Genomic DNA, 19,396 nt, shown 5'->3' on the forward strand with positions numbered 1-19,396 from the left:
TATTCGGCATCGGGTACATCGCGTGTCTTATGGCAGATGATGGACGTATGCGCCGTTATACGACCTTTTACCACGCGTAAACGTAAAAACGTGTACTTTTCCGCCGCTCGTATTTACGCGAAAAATATGAAGATACATTCAGAAACGTTGAGATAGAAAAATTGCTCGATTAACGGTAAAATGTCGTACTGTCCGTTATGTCTTTTCATCACGAACTTTACGAAAAATAATCACGTTCTCCAATGGTGTAAGGTCGCATGTATCCGCATACGTACGACCGTAAGCCTCCTTATACGTTACGTCCGATATGATTTTTTTTTCTGATAAAAATTAGTAGACCCCTCCCGACATCAATAAACCTTTACATTTCAACGGGTTTTGTAGCATTTGCGATAAAGAAAAAGAAAAACAGTTGGCGGATACGTCCATGTATCATCGACAAATGTGATAAATGAAACTGTATTTTGGTGCTGCTGAAAGCGCGTATCCACCTGCAAACAGGTCTTTTACCATTTCCATCCGTTATTCCAACTAATTTTAGTGTGTAAACATGCGTTTTGAGTGCTTTTATAGCGAATGCCGCGAAAAGAAGAAATTATACGACTTTTTGCTGCATACGTTCTTAGACCATTAGACACGCGATATTATTATACAATGTCAACCAGGCAGAATGGGAAAAAATGTCTTCTACAAAATATGAATTACGCGCTGAATGTGCAAAATTTATCTTATTATCTCGGAGTACCAGAAAATTTTCGGTTTTTCCCGGTTTTTTCCCAGTATTTTTCGGTATTCCTGTTTTTCGCGGCACGTATACACTCTATATACACACGCATATACATGTATATACATATTTCATTATTGTATATGAATATCGATGTAATTAAATAAGACGACCTTGAGGGTATTTATTATTCATCCGACGAGATTGAATAAAGCGGTTTTATCCATCATTCGTTCTGTATATACAAACGTGTGTGTACGTGTATGCCTATGACATAGGGACAAATAACTCGAGATCGAAAAGCACAATCGCTCTAAAGACTTGTTGATTTTTAGTTCGTTTGTTTGTTTGTTTGTTTTCTTCGTCACCTATATAAAATTATTAGTATACGACGAGCGAACTTTTTTTCAAAATATCTAATTAATACTATCATAATTGTCTGCGTATAATTTATATCGTATATATATATCAACTACAATGAAATAGAAATATTCAATAATATCATTCGTCGCTACAACCGGATGATTCTTCGTTTTCTCCTTTATTATTACATATAATTCTTCATTTCGCGTTTAACGAATGATAATCTTTCTTTTTCTCCTCACTCGCGTAATGTCATTAAATTTTTTTGCTCAACTTTTTCTTCTAAGAATTTTTCATATTAAAGCCCATGATTCTTTATCATTTCTATAATGATTTATTATGGATTTTTCGCACCACCGCGTTTCGATCAACGGTTCGTTTTTTGAATCGCTTTTCGATTATTACTACGACAACAAATTTGCAAATAAAATTATACACGAATCACTTGATTTTTTCTATTTATTCAACTTTTTTTTCTTCTCTTGTTGCTCGTTTCTTTTTTAATTCATATTAATTTACTAAAATATAGAATGTGGAGGAAGAAAAGGAAGGAAAAAAAAAACAAACACACACTGTACAACGCCGTGTGAATATTAAGGCAGGCTGACGACTGGCTGGCTAGCTTGAGCTTTTTTCATTCCCTCTCTTATGTATCCGTTATAATAGTTTCGGCAGCTCTTTATTTTCAATGTATAATATACGTTACCATTTCATGCTAGTTACTTCTTACCGGTTGCTGACTGATTCTGTAACAGATTGGAAGAAACAGAGTGTAGAAAAAAATATGCACACAGGAATATGAAAATCCTCGAATTATCGGGCCTTTAGGTATAGACCGTTTACGAAAAACACGTTCATGAATTTTATCACGTTAGTAAACGAAACTTTGTCTTCGATCTGATATGTTTTCCGTGTAAAAATGCCTGATATTTTCAAACATTAAATCCATTTCGAGGCAGATTCTCAGGAACTGTCAAAAACACATTTTTGTACACACTTTGACACCTTTATACGTCAAGGGGATGAAAATATATGGATACAATTCTTCAGTGTGACAAAGTAGCCATTTTTCAGTGGATCGAGAAATTCTCAGCGAATGAAAATTGTATCCGAATTGATTTATCAGTTTTTTGTCAGAATCTAAGGATCTTACTTCGACAATTTCGAGAAAATATATTTTTTGGTGGGTCCTGAGGATCTAACATAAAATGGACTTCGTAATCGTAAGTTTCACGCCTTTAAGCACAAAATGTGGTCTAAGCTTCGTATCGGATCGAGCGAAATACAAATTTCACGATCGTAAATTATAGACGAAGGAGGAGGTTGGAGAGAAGAAGAAGGAGAAGACGAAGAAGGACGAGGGCCGTGTGTGCGGGACATTATTTTCGCAATGCTGACACGGAACGCAGGTGGCAGTCAGGCACTCAGCCCTTTCGTCCATATCCCCATGGCGATGCGTTGTATAGGGTGCAGCTGATACCGCGGGGATGCGACGTGTCGGGAAACGTAAGACGCCGAGACGTGCAGGGAATGTCGGGTCAACAAGAAACGAGAAGAAACGCAAAAACAACAAAGAGAGAGAGAGAGAGGAAGAAACAGAGAAGAGAAAAAAAATGCACGGAATGGGCTTAAAATGTCGCCAAATATTTTCAACTTTCAGATCAGACGTTGTGAAGAGTTGAAAAAAAATGAACGTAACGGGGTCAAAATATCACCAAATATTTTACAGATTCAGATATGGCGTTGCAAAAGTTAATAAATGTGGTTACAATAATCGCGTCGAATATTTCTAAGTTCACTTTACCGCCATTTGTTTATCTACCCAAGTTAGAATTTTACGCTATTTTGGAACGATTCTATTTTAATTACTGATAAGAAACAAGAAGAAAAACAAAAAATAATAAAAATCACTGCAATCAATTTGGAATAATCAGAAGTGAATAATAATTTTCTCCATCGATATTGAGAAAAATTGTATAAGTAGATTTGTATGAATTAAGACTCGATTTTGTGACTCAAATGAAGGAAAAATTTTGAAACTTGAAAAAGAAGATGAGACTCAAAGCCATCAATATTCAAACTTTCAACAATTTTCTAGTCTAACAAAAACGAAAAAATTACGGATAAAATAATTTTCATTGATTTTTGCGAGCGTTTCATTTTGTTTTGTTATTGTACCGACGCGACAGCGGAACAAAATTTCTATCTAATGAAAAATAGGGAGTCACAAAAAGGGGCTAAAAAAAATTTTGGATACGATTTTCGCGGATTCCGGCGCCTCAATTAAACCGAGAATTGAATATGCAAAAATCAGTAATTTGAAAAATCGTTAATCGTTTTTGTGTAGTAATATCGTGATAAAAAAATAAATAAATTTGTATAATTCATAAGCATAAGTTCATTAGGCAGATGGCATTTAGATTAGGTGGACTTCTGACTGGAGAACCACGACTATGCCGATATTGCGAGAACTGTAAATATCTGTTCCCTCGCTTCGTACAGAAGTTACCTCGATTACTGTTATCTTATTTAAAATTTTTAACAATTTGATCAATTGCCCCGAGGTAGTTGGCACTTTTAGAATGCACGTTCCGGGGATAATGCTCAGCGATAATTACCAACAATGTTTTATTTCAATTCCCCCCGGAGAGATTTGCTACAGATCAGTTGGCCAACTGTTATGTGCGAGATGGTTGGACCTATTTAAAAGACGTCATGTAAAGCCAATCTATTTTGTTTTGAGTAGCGAGTTGGTCATTTTCATTATTATTGTTTTCCTTGATTCACAATTAAATGCTATTTTATCGTTATTATTTATGTTACTTTTTCTTGTACCTATGGGCGGTGAGTTGTGTGCCAGACTGCTCGCACTTACTTTAATGTCGCAGGGGGCAACCCGTATATGAATAATAAACAAATAATTTTCCGTACCTTCGCCGAATCTCCACCACCGAAGAAAACGAGACCAGCGGCACCTGCGTGAGCTATCAAAGTGTCGACCGCTTGCTGTGTTTCGAGAAGAATCGTTGCCTCGTTTATCCAGTCATTTGCCACAGACCTTGGCGCGCCTTTCAGAAGATTCATGTACCGCAGTGTCATCTTGAAGTCACCGCGGTCGAGCCAGTATCTGAAAAATAAAAGACCATGGATGTTTTGTACATTTGATATACGAATGTATCACAGATAAACTTGTCTGCAGCGATTCTGAGACGGTTCCGTTTTTCGACGAGTCGGTTAAGTTGGTAATACAAAATCAGCTCGCAGCGCCATCACCGGCCGGCCGCGAAACTCGGTCAATCTTTGTAAACGTAACATAATCCATGACCGTAGAATTTTGTATTTTTAGGTTAGATTCCTTTTATAACGTAACAAAACTACTCATGGCCGTTGAATTTTGTAGTTTTAGGTTAGATTCCTTTTATAACGTAACAAAACTACTCATGGCCGTTGAATTTTGTAGTTTTAGGTTAGATTCCTTTTATAACGTAACAAAACTACTCATGGCCGTTGAATTTTATGTTTTCGGGTTAGATTCCATAGCCATGGGTTACGTTATGTTTTTAAAGATTGAGTTAATTTTGCGGCTGGCCGAAGGTGGCGCTGCGGGCTAATCTGCATTACCAACCTAACCGGTAAGTCTAAAAAATTAGTCGTTTAAGAATCACTGCGGCCAAGTGTGCGTACCTATTCTGAACGGAAAGTTGGGAGAAGAGAAGAAACTGTTCGAAAAATCAAAATTCGATGATGTCATATACATCAATGATGGTAAAACGACTGAAACAACATTCCTAATGTGCAGCATAAGATATAAATCAGAGCAAAATTCAAATAACACAAACTAATTAGATATTAATAATTTGGGAGAAAAGGTTTTATAGTGATAACGCTCAAACTGATGTTAACATCTCGGTTCTAAAATCCTTTCACAAATAGTTATTTTCAGAATGGATAAAGATGTATTTGTATAAGTACCGTACAATGGCTGTTCGTCAACAATTACATTTGATTTTTACAACTATACTATAATGTAAGCTTTCCCAAAACTTTTTCAGACGATTTGTGGGAATCTGGTCTATAATCAAAATAAACCCAAATCGTTAGAATCGAATCAAAAACACAAGATTTTAATTCCTTCGAACGTTCCAATGATAAAAAATTCTCTCAAATTTTTAATATCTTAACGTGTAGTATTCGATTTTGCTCATATTCGCTTCTATCACATAGTAAAGCTAGGAAATATTCAACTAATTATCTCCAATTTCAGTTACTCTTCAAGTTATACGATATAGTATTAGGTGCATTTTGCGGTTCAGTGATCGATGTAATGTCGTCAGAATTTAAAAATCCAGGAATGCCAAAGCTCATATCTTCCGTTCGAAAAGTTTCGTAACTTCCAAACAAGCTTGGTAGAATTTTTTTAAACTTGTTCTCTTCATTGTCGTCGGGTGTACGACATTCGACACTTGAAAATCGCAATTTCGAGGTCTGATTCGTTACAGTCAATTACTCTCTCCTCTCCTAAAAATTAATCTACCAAAATTTCTCTTCTCAACTAAATAAAAGATCGTACGCTATTATCACGAAAGAAAAGAAAAAGTAAACTTGTAAATTGCGTTGGAGAAAATTTTGTTTTTAGGTACTCGATGACTGAAACTCAGCGATGATTGCATCACATTATAATTCCTGTTAGAATTACATAATCATACAATCATATACGAAACTGAATTTATGACTCGATCGGATAATAAAATTATTCCAAGTAAATTTCGCGTGTGTTTTTTTTCCCGCAAATACAAAAGTACTATAACATTATAGTGTGAAATTTATGGATAATCTCAGGATAAAATTCGTCGCGGCATATCGCTCAGAGTTTTTTTTTATTCTCATTGCGTGTGTAATAAGCATGAACAAAAAAAAAAAAAAGGAACGTCGGAGAAGTTTGCAAAAGAAAATGAGAGAATATCTGAGATTCCCGGAGGGTTTTTAAATTTTTCACGCGGATCGGTATATAAGGTAGGTATATAAAAACGAATCCCTTGCAAAGGGTTCCTGATGCGATTCTATTATACACTGGCGCATGTAACGCGCAACGTTTACTTAACGTTTTGCGGGGTAAAAACCCTTTTATCCGAGATCGCGAAAATCATGTTCAATGGGATAACGAGAGCGGAGCTTTTTTAATCGCGGCTTTCCTTTCCACTCGCCTCTCTACCCTCAGCCTCTTTTTACACCATATATATACATATATATATATATAATATATATAATACACGCATAACCCTTTTACATTATATACAATATGTACGACGAGGACGGTAATTTTCACCGGGCAATTAATCCCCCTACCCCATTTCATCCTCTTCAACTTATACCGCAAGGTGTTTTTTGTACTTTACGCAAAAGTTTATACGCCGCACGCAGACACGCGCGCGTACAGAAAAACACACACACACACACGTCTAAACAGCCTCCATTTTTAGCTGTTTCCCTTTGAATAAAATCCTGCTTCAAAACCGCATGACGTGACTGTGTTTCTCAAGTTTTTTTTTCTTTTTTTTTTCTAACTGTCCCCCCCCCCCCCCCCCCCCCCGATTGCAGGATTACCGTATAATGTGACTTTAAACTCTCATTCCTTATACAATTTGTATCACCCTATATATGTTGGAATACTTTCACCTCCTGCGGTTTGCCTAGCGCTCAGCTGGAAGAAATTCATCGTACGCGAAAAAACAAAGGAGGCGAGGGTAAAAACAAGAAGAAGGGAAATAAGTTGAATCGACAAAATCGCCTCCTCGCATATAAATTGAAACTATAGGGATAAGAAAAAGGAGAGGAAAAAGGAGCATGAATATGTACCCACGGAAAATGAAATAAAAATATAACTACCATTTTTATGTTTCGCTCGACACGACGGTTCGTGGTTATAAAATATTTGACTTCGGATTCCGCTTAAGTTCCCTGGAAAATCTAGAATTGAATTTTTACCGCTTCGATGTGTGCAGAACTAAATTCAATATAATCGGTTCTGTACATGGCATTTTCAATTTATATTAAATCATTGATAATGAATGAATATAATTTGTGTGAATTGCGTGTTTGTTTTCGCCGTTTTACTCACTTGAAGTTCGTATTGAAAGCATCAAATCTAAATTTTTTGAGATTTTCCTGACCAAGAATTTTCTTACCACAGCTAGTTGATAAATCAGCTTTTGACGATTTCTTAGTTTTTCTAGTTAACGTAGCTTGAAATTCAGATGACATATGGAAAAAGTTCATATGCAAAAGTTTCGCATCTTTGTATGAAATTTCTAAAAATAACCTTATGCGATTTTTCGTGCCCCGTTAAAGTATAGTTTTGATGAAAAATTTTGGAAAATCTTCTGTAACAAAATAGTGCCCCGATCGAATTGGCTGAAATTTTTACATTGCATGTCTTTTTCAATACCAAAGATCGTCTACATGAGTTTCGTAGCGCGCGGAAAAGTAGTTCAAAAGTTACAAGTAACAGTTTACGTGGAACTGTAAAATTTCTCATCTACGTACATGTGGCGGTATGAACGGTGAAAGTTAATACAGTCGGTATTACGATACGCGACACATCGTTGAATTCTTACCATGGATGAATACGCTTCGAAAATATTGTCCGGCAGTAGGGAATTCACATATCATGTCAGGAATCGTGATAAATGATAGACCGAAGTATACTCCTCAAGAAAAACTCGTCAACTGAGGTTATAAACAACAAGCGTAACAATTGAAGATCGCGCTCGATGCGCAGCAGCGCCACGCGCAGGGTAAGCAAATTTCTTGCCACGCCGCGAACTTTGAACCGAATTCCCGCCACCGTGTGAATATTTGTTGACATATCTTCTGAACCACTGCACCGCCCACTGCGAAGTTTTGAGACAACCTTACGCGTTGAAAATGGCACGCTGTGCATAAAATGTTGCATGTTCGATCAGGGCACTTTTCAGTTACGAATAATTTGTGCGCATTTTGTGTCAAAACTATACTGAAACGGGATATGAAATATCCGAAAATAATACTCTCGAGAAGTTCACGAGAGAACCTAAAATTTTTGTGAAGGAACTTTTCTCATATGTCGTCCAGGTTTCAAGCTACGTAAGCGCGAAAATTCATAAAATTGTTGAAATCAATTTATTGGACGAGTTGTCGCGAAGAAATCTTGTGTCGAAAAAATCTGAAAAAACTCATAGTTCATCCTTTCAATATGTACTTTGATTGTGTGAAAGGGCAATCGGATTAAAATGGGTCAGGGAAACCGACAGTTGGATTTGACGTGAAATACCCCACATATATGTATAACGAGTAAATTAAAAAATCTGAACAAAGTCGCAGAGAGCACCGTCAAGTAGTACTACTATATAACCAATTATGGAACAGATCCGAAAGGATAAAAAAAAAAGTGGCCGAGTCGGCGGAGACCGCCCCATATATGTGGGTAATAATTATTTCATGTTACTGTACCAAATGTGCTTATCAACATTTGAAATGAACTTTTAGGATACAGACTAACATTTCCAATTGAAGACGAGAAATGAAAGAATGCTATACGTGCTACTTTTTTCAAAAATAAATTCCACGAAGGAATAACTGTACAGCAAAAAAAAAAACGTTCTTCTTCGTTGTTCAAAATTTTTTGTTGCAGACACTTTCAGCCTTTCTCAATTCTCCTCTACAATTGACAATGCCGTGTGCATGAAATTCGTTCTGATTAGACGTGAACGCTACGGGGTTTGATGTGATACCGCGTACGGAGCAAGTTGAGCATTGAATTTGGCTTATAACGTTCTCTCACCGCAATGCAATGCCATGCCATGGGAGTCCCGATAAACTAGCTCCTCGAGTTAATGTAGTTTTCGAAACAAGAACAAGAACTGTAACAAGAACAACCCAGCAACGAGAACTGCGGTTAGAACTGCAGAACGGGTCGTCAGGTCGCGAAGCTTTCGATGCTCAGACTATTTGCGCTTCATTGAGCTTGCAGCTGCTACATGTCACATGTTATACATATAGTCACTCTGGGAAAGATTTTCTCTCTGCCTAGTTTTTATTTTGGCGCACATAAAACGGCAGAAATTTTTATACTTGTGGTTATTTAAGAAAAAAAAAAAAAATAGATAATCTTAAGGAAAAATAATGTTCATTATTCGAAAGTTCAATAATTTCAATTATTCTGTTGAAAACAAAGTCTGAGAGAAGAGAAAAAACCCTTTTGCATATTTTGATATGGTTGTTATTGGTTGTTGTTGTTTTTGTTTAATTTTTTCAATACTTCTTTTCTTTTTTCTTTTTTCAATCTTCCATCTGCAACCTCATCACTCTTGTGCAAATAATTGGAGCAAAATCAGCACTTTGCAAAACGTCGACTTTTTGTAAGGATAAAGAAAAGAAAGATGCGATAAATAAGATCGAATTACTATAAAATACGTCGATAGTTGAACTTTACGATATTTACACATAAACAGATGATAATAATTTGTCACTTAATAATATTTTATCGATAAATCCGCGAGCGAAAATGAAATAAGGAGAAAAATGTTTGTTGCAATTTCTCGGAATACATCTGAAACTCCGCACATTCCTGATCGTACCGTAAAGATTTATACCTTAATACATGCAGGTTATAAAACTTGCAGTATTGTAAAACGCATATAAATATATAAATATTGCAATAACCTTTCGATTGCACGAAGGAATATAAATATATACATATAAATAATTTTTTTTTTTTTTTTCAATTTGTCGTTTGAATTTATGAAATCTCCATCTTCTAATAAGCGTCAAAAATTTTGTTATATTTTGTAAGATTTTTCAGAATTTTTTCAGATTTTAGAAAGTGGGTTTTTTTCGAGTTTTTAAATCATAACTCAGATACGCTGGGTCGAAAAATTCTGAAAAAATTACCGGATGAGTTTCTTGTCATGTACTTTCATACAAAAAATTATTAAAAAAATCTGAGACCTCGCCGTAGAATCTTGACCGTTTTTGTACGGAATGCCCCATATATGTATATAAAGATAAATGTGTATATATATATATATTATGTATATTAGGGTGGTCCTTATTTGGGGGTCGGAAAAATTTTCATTGGAACTCCCACCAGATCTGTTCGAAATCATTATAAAATAATTTGTGTCAAGTTTTAAGCCTCTACGTCAACTTGGACACGTGCCCCTAAGCTGTCAAAGTTTCAAATGTAAAATACATGTAGTTTTTATAACCATTTATTCCGTTTTGTATGAGTTTGGTATAAATTGAGGAACCGATTTGAAATTTGGCAAAGTTATTGCTTATAATGATAGGAACATGCCCTGAAAATTTCAAAATTTTACCAGAATTCTATAATATATTTCTTTTCAATTTTATTAGGCTTATATATAAGGAAACAATAATTATAAAATTTTGAAATATTCGGGCTTTGTGCTTATCGTTATAACCAACGACTCTGCCAAGTTTCACGGACCTTCAATATTCGTCAAATTTGTGTATGATCCTTGAATCTGATTCTTCAAGCCTTCCAAACCTCTTTAACAAAGCATAGTTATCATCATTAGGACACACGTTAGAATCATCCGAAAACTAGGTACCGATGTTTACCGAAAGAAGAGAAAAAAAAAGAGTTTTGAAAAGCTTGAAGAATCAGCTTCAAGTATCTATACATGAATATAAAAAATATCGAATATTTTACGAGTATTTCAACTTTTAGCGAAAAGTGAAACTTTCCCATGTTAAATAAATAGAAAATAAAACTTCAACTAAAGCGCTCATCTTGTGGGAGAATCTTTTTTTCGTCAAACACTAACATTTTTATTAAAATAATTTAACCACCCTAATGTATATGTATATATATTTTTAGATAAATTTGTGAGACTACAAATAATTTCTACACTCTTTCGAATTTCGACTCTTTACGTTCTTACATATTTATTATGTATTTCAATATTGGATAATATCTGTGTAAGTAAATTATCAACAATATCGTGTGATTTCTGCCAAGTAAAATACGTCAGCGTGTTTGGTCATTTCACGTGTACTTAGGACGAAAGTTCGCCCGATTCTCGCAGGCGAGCGAGTATATGATATACATGTACGTATACGTGTGTAAAAGGTATGTGTGTAGAGGTGAAAACGGATAACGACCAAAGGTACACAGAGGTATTGGTATATACAGGGTTTGCAGAGCGTTATCCAAGTCGGAATTTTCCCCACTTCGTCGTAAAGAGGGCTCAATAATTAATTTTAATAATAAATGATTACGTCCGACGCGCCTGCAGGATCGTTTCGCCAATTCTAAGCATCCTGTATAACGTACCCCGTGGTACGTATACCTTTAATATAACGGGCACTCCACGTCGAATCAAGAAATTTCGAACCTCACTGTTTGTTATTTTGCCAAAACTTTTTAGGGGGCATCTCTAAAATCTCATTTTTTTTGCAATTTGCAATTCCGTAGAATCACTTTTAATTTTCAATTTACTAATATTTACACCTTCGAAAAGTTCCACATTCTTTTCTGTTTTTTTTAGAATTCTTGAGAGATTCTCAACAGTTTTCCATTTGAGTTCAGATGAATGTTTTCTCATTTTACTTCGAGGACTTTGAAGACTTTTGGATCGATAAAACGTAATGGACAGCGTTTTGTGTGATATCAACGATGAACAAAATTTCGAGACGCTCTGCAATCAGTGAAAATTACGTCAATATTATGTAGAAGATGAAGTCAATTTTTTGTAATTTTTTAAATATTTTATCAGATTACCAAAGTGCTTGCAAAAATAGGAAAATGAATATAAATTGATCTATCACGAGATTTGTATAATTTTTTTTTTACAATGTAAACATTGATTTTTGTTAATTTCAAACTTCAAGGTACTAAAAAAAAGGGGGTAGAAAGAAATTGTTGTGTCAAAGGGCCAATCTTTGAAATGATCGGGACAAGAGATGAAATTTTTGAGAATTTTTTGAGAAATTCTAATAAAAACGGAACTTATGTTAAAACAAGTTAGAAAGTTTGCGACTCAAAAGCGGTGGTATGAAATTTTTTTCTAATTAATTTAGGGTTTCACGAATGCTATTATCGCCTAAAAAAGTTACACCGAAATTAAAAATAATGAGGGTCAAAATTGGTTAATTTGGCATGGAATGTACCACGTATATGTAGATATACACCGAGCCTACGCGTACGCGTGAAAATTACAGAAAAGCGTATAAAAGAGAATAGCAAATTGCCTCGTCAGAGGCGGAACGCAAACGCTGCTGGAAAAGTCGATCTGCGCAGAAAGTAATACGTGAAATATTCGTTGAATGTCGCTGTACCCACACCGATATATGTGCCATGCGATAGAATGTCGTTTCCAAATTCAAAGTCAAATTATGTTGTACTGAAATTGTCGAAAGATCGGCAAGAATAAAAAAACAAGAGTAATTAACAATTCAAATCTACAATTTTTATTTTTTTTCTTCAAAATTATTATCAAAATATCCTGTAACGAAACATCTCCTTATTTTCGGCCTGGTTTGATTTGTTTCCCAGCTATTCACAAAATCAGTATTTTGTTCTAAGAATTCTTTTTTTTCTGTATAATAATATATAATATATTTTTTTTAATACCGAATCACGTTACATTCGGTTAGGTTAGAATTTCCGAATCCACATAAGAAACAGGTAAATAGATGTAAAAAACGAGGAAAATAAACTGTATTTCAAAACCGTTAAATTCTCGAAAATCGTTATACATAAAATATTCTCATTTTTCACACATTACGAAATGAAACGAGAGAAATCGAGGATAAAACAAAACAGTATTCAATCAAAAATTCGACGTTATAGAAAAGTAGAATTTTTTTTCTTTGCTGCAGATATCTTCAACGTATTTGTCAAAAAACTGAAATTTATAAAATCTTTGCAAATTCACTCGAATCGAATGAATGTAGTCTCAAGTTACAGGAGTATGCATTCAGATGCTTACTCAGTGTTGCCACTAATTTTGAATCGTAAAAACTTCCTGACTTTTCCATATTTTCCAAAATCAAAATGGTGATTTTCAATAGATCTCGGTTCTTTTAAAAATTGAAATAATCAACAAAAAGAAAATTCAACCAATGATTATAACAGATTATTTTTGAGTTATTTTACACACTTTGTGCTTCACTGACATTATCGTTCGAAACTGAATCCCGCAGTCATTATGTAAAGTATTTAGTTGAAACTGTAATATTTACAATTACGATGTGAAATTTCGAGTTTAAAATTTCAGTGTATCCATAAATTTGACAAGCTTTCCAAACTATTTCAGATTTTCCAAATGAAACAAAAATCCGTGACTATTCTGGGTTATCAATATTTCCAGTTCGATTGGCAAACCTGCTCGTCGACAGTGTACAACTAAGAGTAATTCGAATACGATTCATATATTTTAGCTAAAGATTTATCGATCAATTTTCTTCCGCTAAAGGGACAAGAACTAAACTTAACTCGACCGAAGAAACGAGACGTTCGCCGTGAAATCGGCTCAAAACTTTTCGGACCTCGGACTTTCGAGAACGGATGGCTTAGAGGGTGAAGACACTGGTTGTAATAAGCTTTCACGAAGCTCCGTACTTCCCCATATACAAGGTATCCAATTTTACAGAAGACTGTTCCTTTTCTGTGGACCTTTTTCAAAAAAAAAAAAAAAAATTCAAAGCGCTACGTATCGACCAAAAATCGTCCGAAAAAAAAATTAAAAATGGGCTGTATTCGTATCGTTAAAAACTGCTTAAAAAATTGACCTGGGGGTGAACGAAATTGGCTTTCATTTTTTATATTTGTCTTTAGAAAAATTTCCAAATTGCAGCGGTGTTACGACCCAGCCGGTAATAATTACTGACCTGCAATTACCATGACAGCGTCTGACACGATATTACGATAAGATCTTAGATCTATATCGATCCACACAGTTACTATCATAACTGTACAGCATTGTTGCATTCATAATTTTTATGCATCGTACCATCGGTTATTAAGTCCAACCTTCCAACATCAGCCTGAACCTAGGATGCGTAATCTCAGATTCGGAATAATGAACTCTTGCGATAGATTTTAAACACAATAAGACAAGTAAGGTATACCTGCAAACCGAAACGCGAAGAGCGTGAGACAAGAAATTCAGAAGCATTTCGCAACAAGCTCTATTCCTAGAAACGCGAATAGACAAGAAGTCCCTCATAGACCAACCGTCTTTTGCTGACTTACCAAAGAACCTAGCTCACCAATGGAAAGCTCATTATCAAACTCCTCCTACTTCCATTCCTACTTTCCGAAACGTAATTTAACATCGAATAATACAGAACATAATTAGACATCGGACGGTAAAGAATCATTTTTAGATCACAGTCAGTACAGAACTAACAAGCTTAGAACACAATTGGAACCAGTTCCAAATTCACGTGCAGAGTAAATTAATTGAAATCAAACAACTTTTAGATTCGGAAACTCCAAACTCAAATATTGCTACTGCGACCATAATCAAACAATCTTACGAGTGAATAAGACTTTTTAAAAGCCTAACGCTAAGAATTGATCGAGAAGAATTTGTTATTAGATAATAAATTTGTATTTTAAATAAAACTGTCGAGTAAAGAGAATTATTTTAATCACGCATAATGCTAGTTGGCACGACCCAAAATAACTTAATTCACAGATAAAACGACGAGCTGAACAATAAACCTGAACAAACCGAACATCAGAGTCGGCAGGCAAGGACATCGCAAGGTGTGTGAATCGATATTAAATCCGAATCAAAGAGGGACCTGAAATCACATCGATTTCCGAAACTGATCGACTACTTTTCGCCTAAAAAACCTAGCGTGACGAATCGTTTGAAACGGGACACCCTTTGTATACGTGTATTACAAGTACAGATACAAACACGAGCGCGCAAAGGAGAATTGGTTAGCACTGAATATAACGTGGAAAAGTTTCTGCACGCCTTGCGAGGAAAACGTTGTTTGATCACAGTTACCGCAAAGTATTTTGGATATTTCATTCCAGGAAAAGAGAAAGAGAAGGAGGAGGACTGAGGGCAGAGATTGCATCGCCACTCCGGTATGTGTTCATATTTCCCAAGAGGATGCTTCCGGTTTTCTTTTTCCCGGCTGCCAGTTGGAGGGAAACCTGAGATCGTAAAAAAATAGGCAACGGTAACCGAAAAGGATTCTTTGAAGATTTTTTAATGGCCCTTTTTTTTTATCCCTCTTATTTTTTCTCGACTTCTTTCTCATTTGGTCGTTGTTTCTTCCATTTCTTTGCTTATTTCGTACGATTATTCAATCGCCGCAAGAAGCATCGAATTCAAGTCGTTGGTAAAACGGAGATCAATAATTTTTGTTAATTTCATTCGGTATTTGTTGAAATAATTTATTCGCCAGCATTACGATGACTTTTTGAGAAATCACGTGAAAGAAAAATTATTCTAAACTTGTAAGCAGGAGCTTTAACGTCGATTTTTGATTTGTCAAACTTCACTCGACAGCGATTAATTTTTTTTTTAATAAACTCTTATACTGAGAAACTCAATATTGGACAACACCAACGTAGAAAAGTAAAATAAAAACAAGTTTCTAATTCTTAGTCAGATTCGGAAAAATATTTTACCGGGTAAAATGAGTCATTGCAACGTCAAATTGACTGTTAATAAATACTAAATTTTTCTCAAAATTTTCAAAGAGTTTTAAGTTAGAAATCGCTGTAATTATCTGAGTTCTTCATCACAATTTCATGATTTTAAAAAAATTTATCATACTTTACGAATATATAAATCTGATAAATACTCAATTCTCGATCGTCTCGTAGCAAAATTAGCAAAACGTGATCGACGCTTGACTCTCCAACTTTTATTACAAAAATGTATGTGCTTAAAGGATCTAAATTAGGTATAACGCGACTCTTATTTCGAAGGGGGGAGTAACGTAACATACCGTGTCACATCGTTCTATATAAAAAAAAAAAAATATCAGTATCCAAAAGTTTATCATATCTACACAACAAAAATAACTTGATTTCCAGTTATCTCATCAGACTTACCGAGCCCGCTGCAAAACGTCGTAAGTACTCAATGCTGAAGGATCAATCGGCTGGTCGTCAAGCTCTGCCTTCGGTATTGGACTGACCGCCTTGACGAGAAGAAAGCTTTGCAGATAGCTGAGGAGATAAATTGGTAAGGAGGCACCGTTTTCTGGCACAAGCGCTAACCGCCTCGCCATGTTTTCAACCTGGGAATCAAACGTCAAGATATTATTATCTGTGCTGTACCTTTTTTCTTCTCACACTGTTGCGATTGTTATTTCAAGTATCCAAATTGCTTTCGTTTCCACACTGGAGATTTTACTCTCTTTTACGAGACGGTATCTATTCTATGAAAATGAGCAAGAAGATATGTATAAGAAAACAGAAACTGAACGAAAGCAGATTTAGCTGTAGAATCAGAGACGACGAAACGTGAAAAAGATCAAGGAAGGAGAGTCTCTCTCTTGCTCTCTGTTTTCCGCGGAACCACGAGGAGGCACTTTAAAAACGTACATGGTGTACAGTCCGAACAAAGAAGCCTCGGGAGACGTTAAGTAAAAAAAAAATATGATGGAAAACAGGTCTAGAAAAGTGTCTAAGGGGTTGCTCAGCATTGAATATATATGTAAGTATATTTATTTTTTGCGCAACAAGATTTTCGTACTTTTTTTCTATTGAGGAATAAATTATCCGAGTCTATTCACTCGTTAAAATCGCAAACAACTTTTGATTGGAATTCACTTAAACTCGTTTGAAATAACTTAGAAATCATTTGTAATAATTTTGAAACCGTTAGAAATCGTTCGAGACTCGTTCGAATCAATTTTAAATGGTATGCAATTCAAAAATGCTTGAAAACACGGAAAAATACTTTAAAATCGTTTTAAATTCTTCGAAATTAGTTTAAAACCATTTCAAATCACATGAAACTACATTGGATTGTTTAAAACTCATTGAATTTGATGAGAAACCAATTGGACATCATTTTGAGATCGTTTGAAATTGACTTGAAACCACCTTCGTATCGTTTGAAACTCCACGAAATCGGTTTGAAATTGTTTAAAATCACTTGAAACTACTTCGATGTCGTTCAAAACTCATTGAAATTGGTTAGAAACCGATTGGAATCATTTTGAGGCTATTTAAAATCACTTGAAACCACTTTGTAATCGTTTGAAGCTCCTCGAAATTGGGTTGAAACCATTCTTAAACTGTTTCAGATTGTTTGGGAAACTTTGAAATCGGTGTGAAACCGTGTGAAATAACTTTGAACTGGTTCAACGTCGTTTGTCAATTGTTCTCTAGGTGAATAGCCACTCGAAATTATCTTGGGTATACAGATCGGTTGTGAATTCTAATTTAATGCTTCCTTGTATCGATAAAATGGTAATGTTGTAACAATGAACTCAATTAGTTCCTTTCTCCGTATCTTTAAACCTTGATTGACCATTTTTAAAATTTTTTTTTTATTTCTTCTACTTGTTTGTTGACTCGTTAATTTTCTAACTAGACTGTACACCTGAACGATCCTTAAACGGTACAAAGCGGTATATAAGGTATTTGCCTTCGCTTGAGAAATCCGGGGCAGTAGCGGTATAACATGTGAGCAGTTAAACCCGGTAAGTACACCTTATATACAAGGTAGTAAGTAAGTATAATAACACGAGGCTGAAGAAGGAGAATAAGAAGGACAATCACCTTGAGGAACCTTTCTCTGAGTGCATCCTCCGGGAAAACTCCTCTCTTAGACGCTATCTCGGGTATGCCGTTTATCACCGCATTCACCAACGGATCTGAACCATCTAAAAAATTAACACCATCCCCCCCGAAGAATGGGGGAGAAGAGAATGAAAATTAGCAAAGGGAAGTTCAATCAAGAAAATTATCCGCGTCAACGAATAAATAATGACAATATGACGAAGAAATTAATTCTGCAAGAACGAATATATAGGGAGTGATGCGAATTGTTCGAAAAACCTTTTTTGAATCGTGTTCTATTTTTTTTTTTTTATCTTCGACGTCATGGTCGCAATTTCAGAACACGATAAAATTTTTTTTTCTCAACCAGAGTTATTTCGTTAGATCTGCAATGATATATTTACAGACCAATATCTCGAACTTGAAAATGTATAAGATTAAAAATTTATGTTGCTCACGATGGCAAAAAAATTTCAACGAATTTCATTAAAGAAGAACGACAAAGTGAAGTATAATTTTGAAATTATGTTTTGATTTTGACCTTCGTTCGTTTTTGTCTGAAAAAGTGGAAGAAAAAAAATCTGTTTCACGTTCCCCTTGAAACGAAGATAGCCGAGGTAAACTCTTTACACAGAATATCAACTCACTGGCTGCTTTTGAAACCGCTTTGATTTCTGCCTCCAACGGCCTGACGGCATCTTCAGCTTTGACACCCGGAGGTGCGACTTTTACAGCTCTCGCAAGGGCTTGACAGGCGCCCCAGAGCATCTGGGCGTTAGATGAGGATTTTTCTTCCTCGAGCCGAGCTGAAACAGAGACAAGTAATTGATTATTACATTTCTTTACTTCCCTTTTCGGTTCCTCGTTACGCGTGTAGAGAAAAAAAAAAATACCCATTGCATAAAATTAGTGGGATTCCAGTTTGTAAGAAATAAAATAACACAGATCTCTCTTTTCAATGTTTTCTTTTTTTTTTTTTTTTTTTTACTTTTTGCTCAGTCAATATTTAAGGTTCCACGTTCTTCGTTTAATGAAACGACATTGTTTTTGTTAGTCAAAAAATTCATTTGCTCGCTACATTTTACGGTCATATTATACTTTATATCAAACCCAGAACTTGTTGCAAATAATTATAAATATACTTTAACGAATTTTCGAAATGAATGAATAAGTAAATTTAATAGAAACACTTTTTTTCATCCAGAAACACAATCCGGTTGGTTAACGGCTGCTAAAACAAATGCGCGAACTTTCAACATAGCGCGTGTCTACTTTCGATTTATAAATCTGTCGTTTCAATTAGTAACGTAAAATTTATTTTTCTACTCACGGTGTGAAAATTATTATATATATATATTTAACTTTTTTATCGACTTTTTTTCTCACTACCTTTGTATTGCATTTACTTTTTCATCCGTTTCCCGTCCGCAGGAAGAGAAATATACAGGCGTGCATTACACACACACACGCACCAACACTCGCGTTGCTTGTAAGGTACGTAGTGTAGAATTTATCGCTGAGTATGAAATTGCGAACTTTGT

At 35.1% G+C, this 19,396-nt stretch overlaps 1 protein-coding gene across 2 annotated transcripts in view; it reads right to left on the reverse strand.

Moving 5' to 3' along the window:
- Positions 1-883: 883 nt before the first annotated feature.
- Mitofilin (inner membrane mitochondrial protein mitofilin) overlaps positions 884-19,396 on the reverse strand; it is a 47,358-nt gene continuing 28,845 nt past the window's right edge. For both annotated transcript variants that reach the window (XM_046619626.2, XM_046619625.2), the window contains 5 exons: positions 18,503-18,661; positions 17,856-17,959; positions 16,176-16,363; positions 4,019-4,214; positions 884-1,833 (listed from right to left, as the gene is read on the reverse strand). In XM_046619626.2, the coding sequence (XP_046475582.1) occupies positions 1,807-1,833; positions 4,019-4,214; positions 16,176-16,363; positions 17,856-17,959; positions 18,503-18,661 (674 nt within the window). In that variant the 3' untranslated portion in view covers positions 884-1,806. The remainder of the gene's footprint in view (positions 1,834-4,018; positions 4,215-16,175; positions 16,364-17,855; positions 17,960-18,502; positions 18,662-19,396) is intronic.

Source organism: Neodiprion pinetum, chromosome 4, assembly GCF_021155775.2.
Source record: "Neodiprion pinetum isolate iyNeoPine1 chromosome 4, iyNeoPine1.2, whole genome shotgun sequence".
In the NCBI taxonomy this organism is placed as follows: domain Eukaryota; kingdom Metazoa; phylum Arthropoda; class Insecta; order Hymenoptera; family Diprionidae; genus Neodiprion; species Neodiprion pinetum.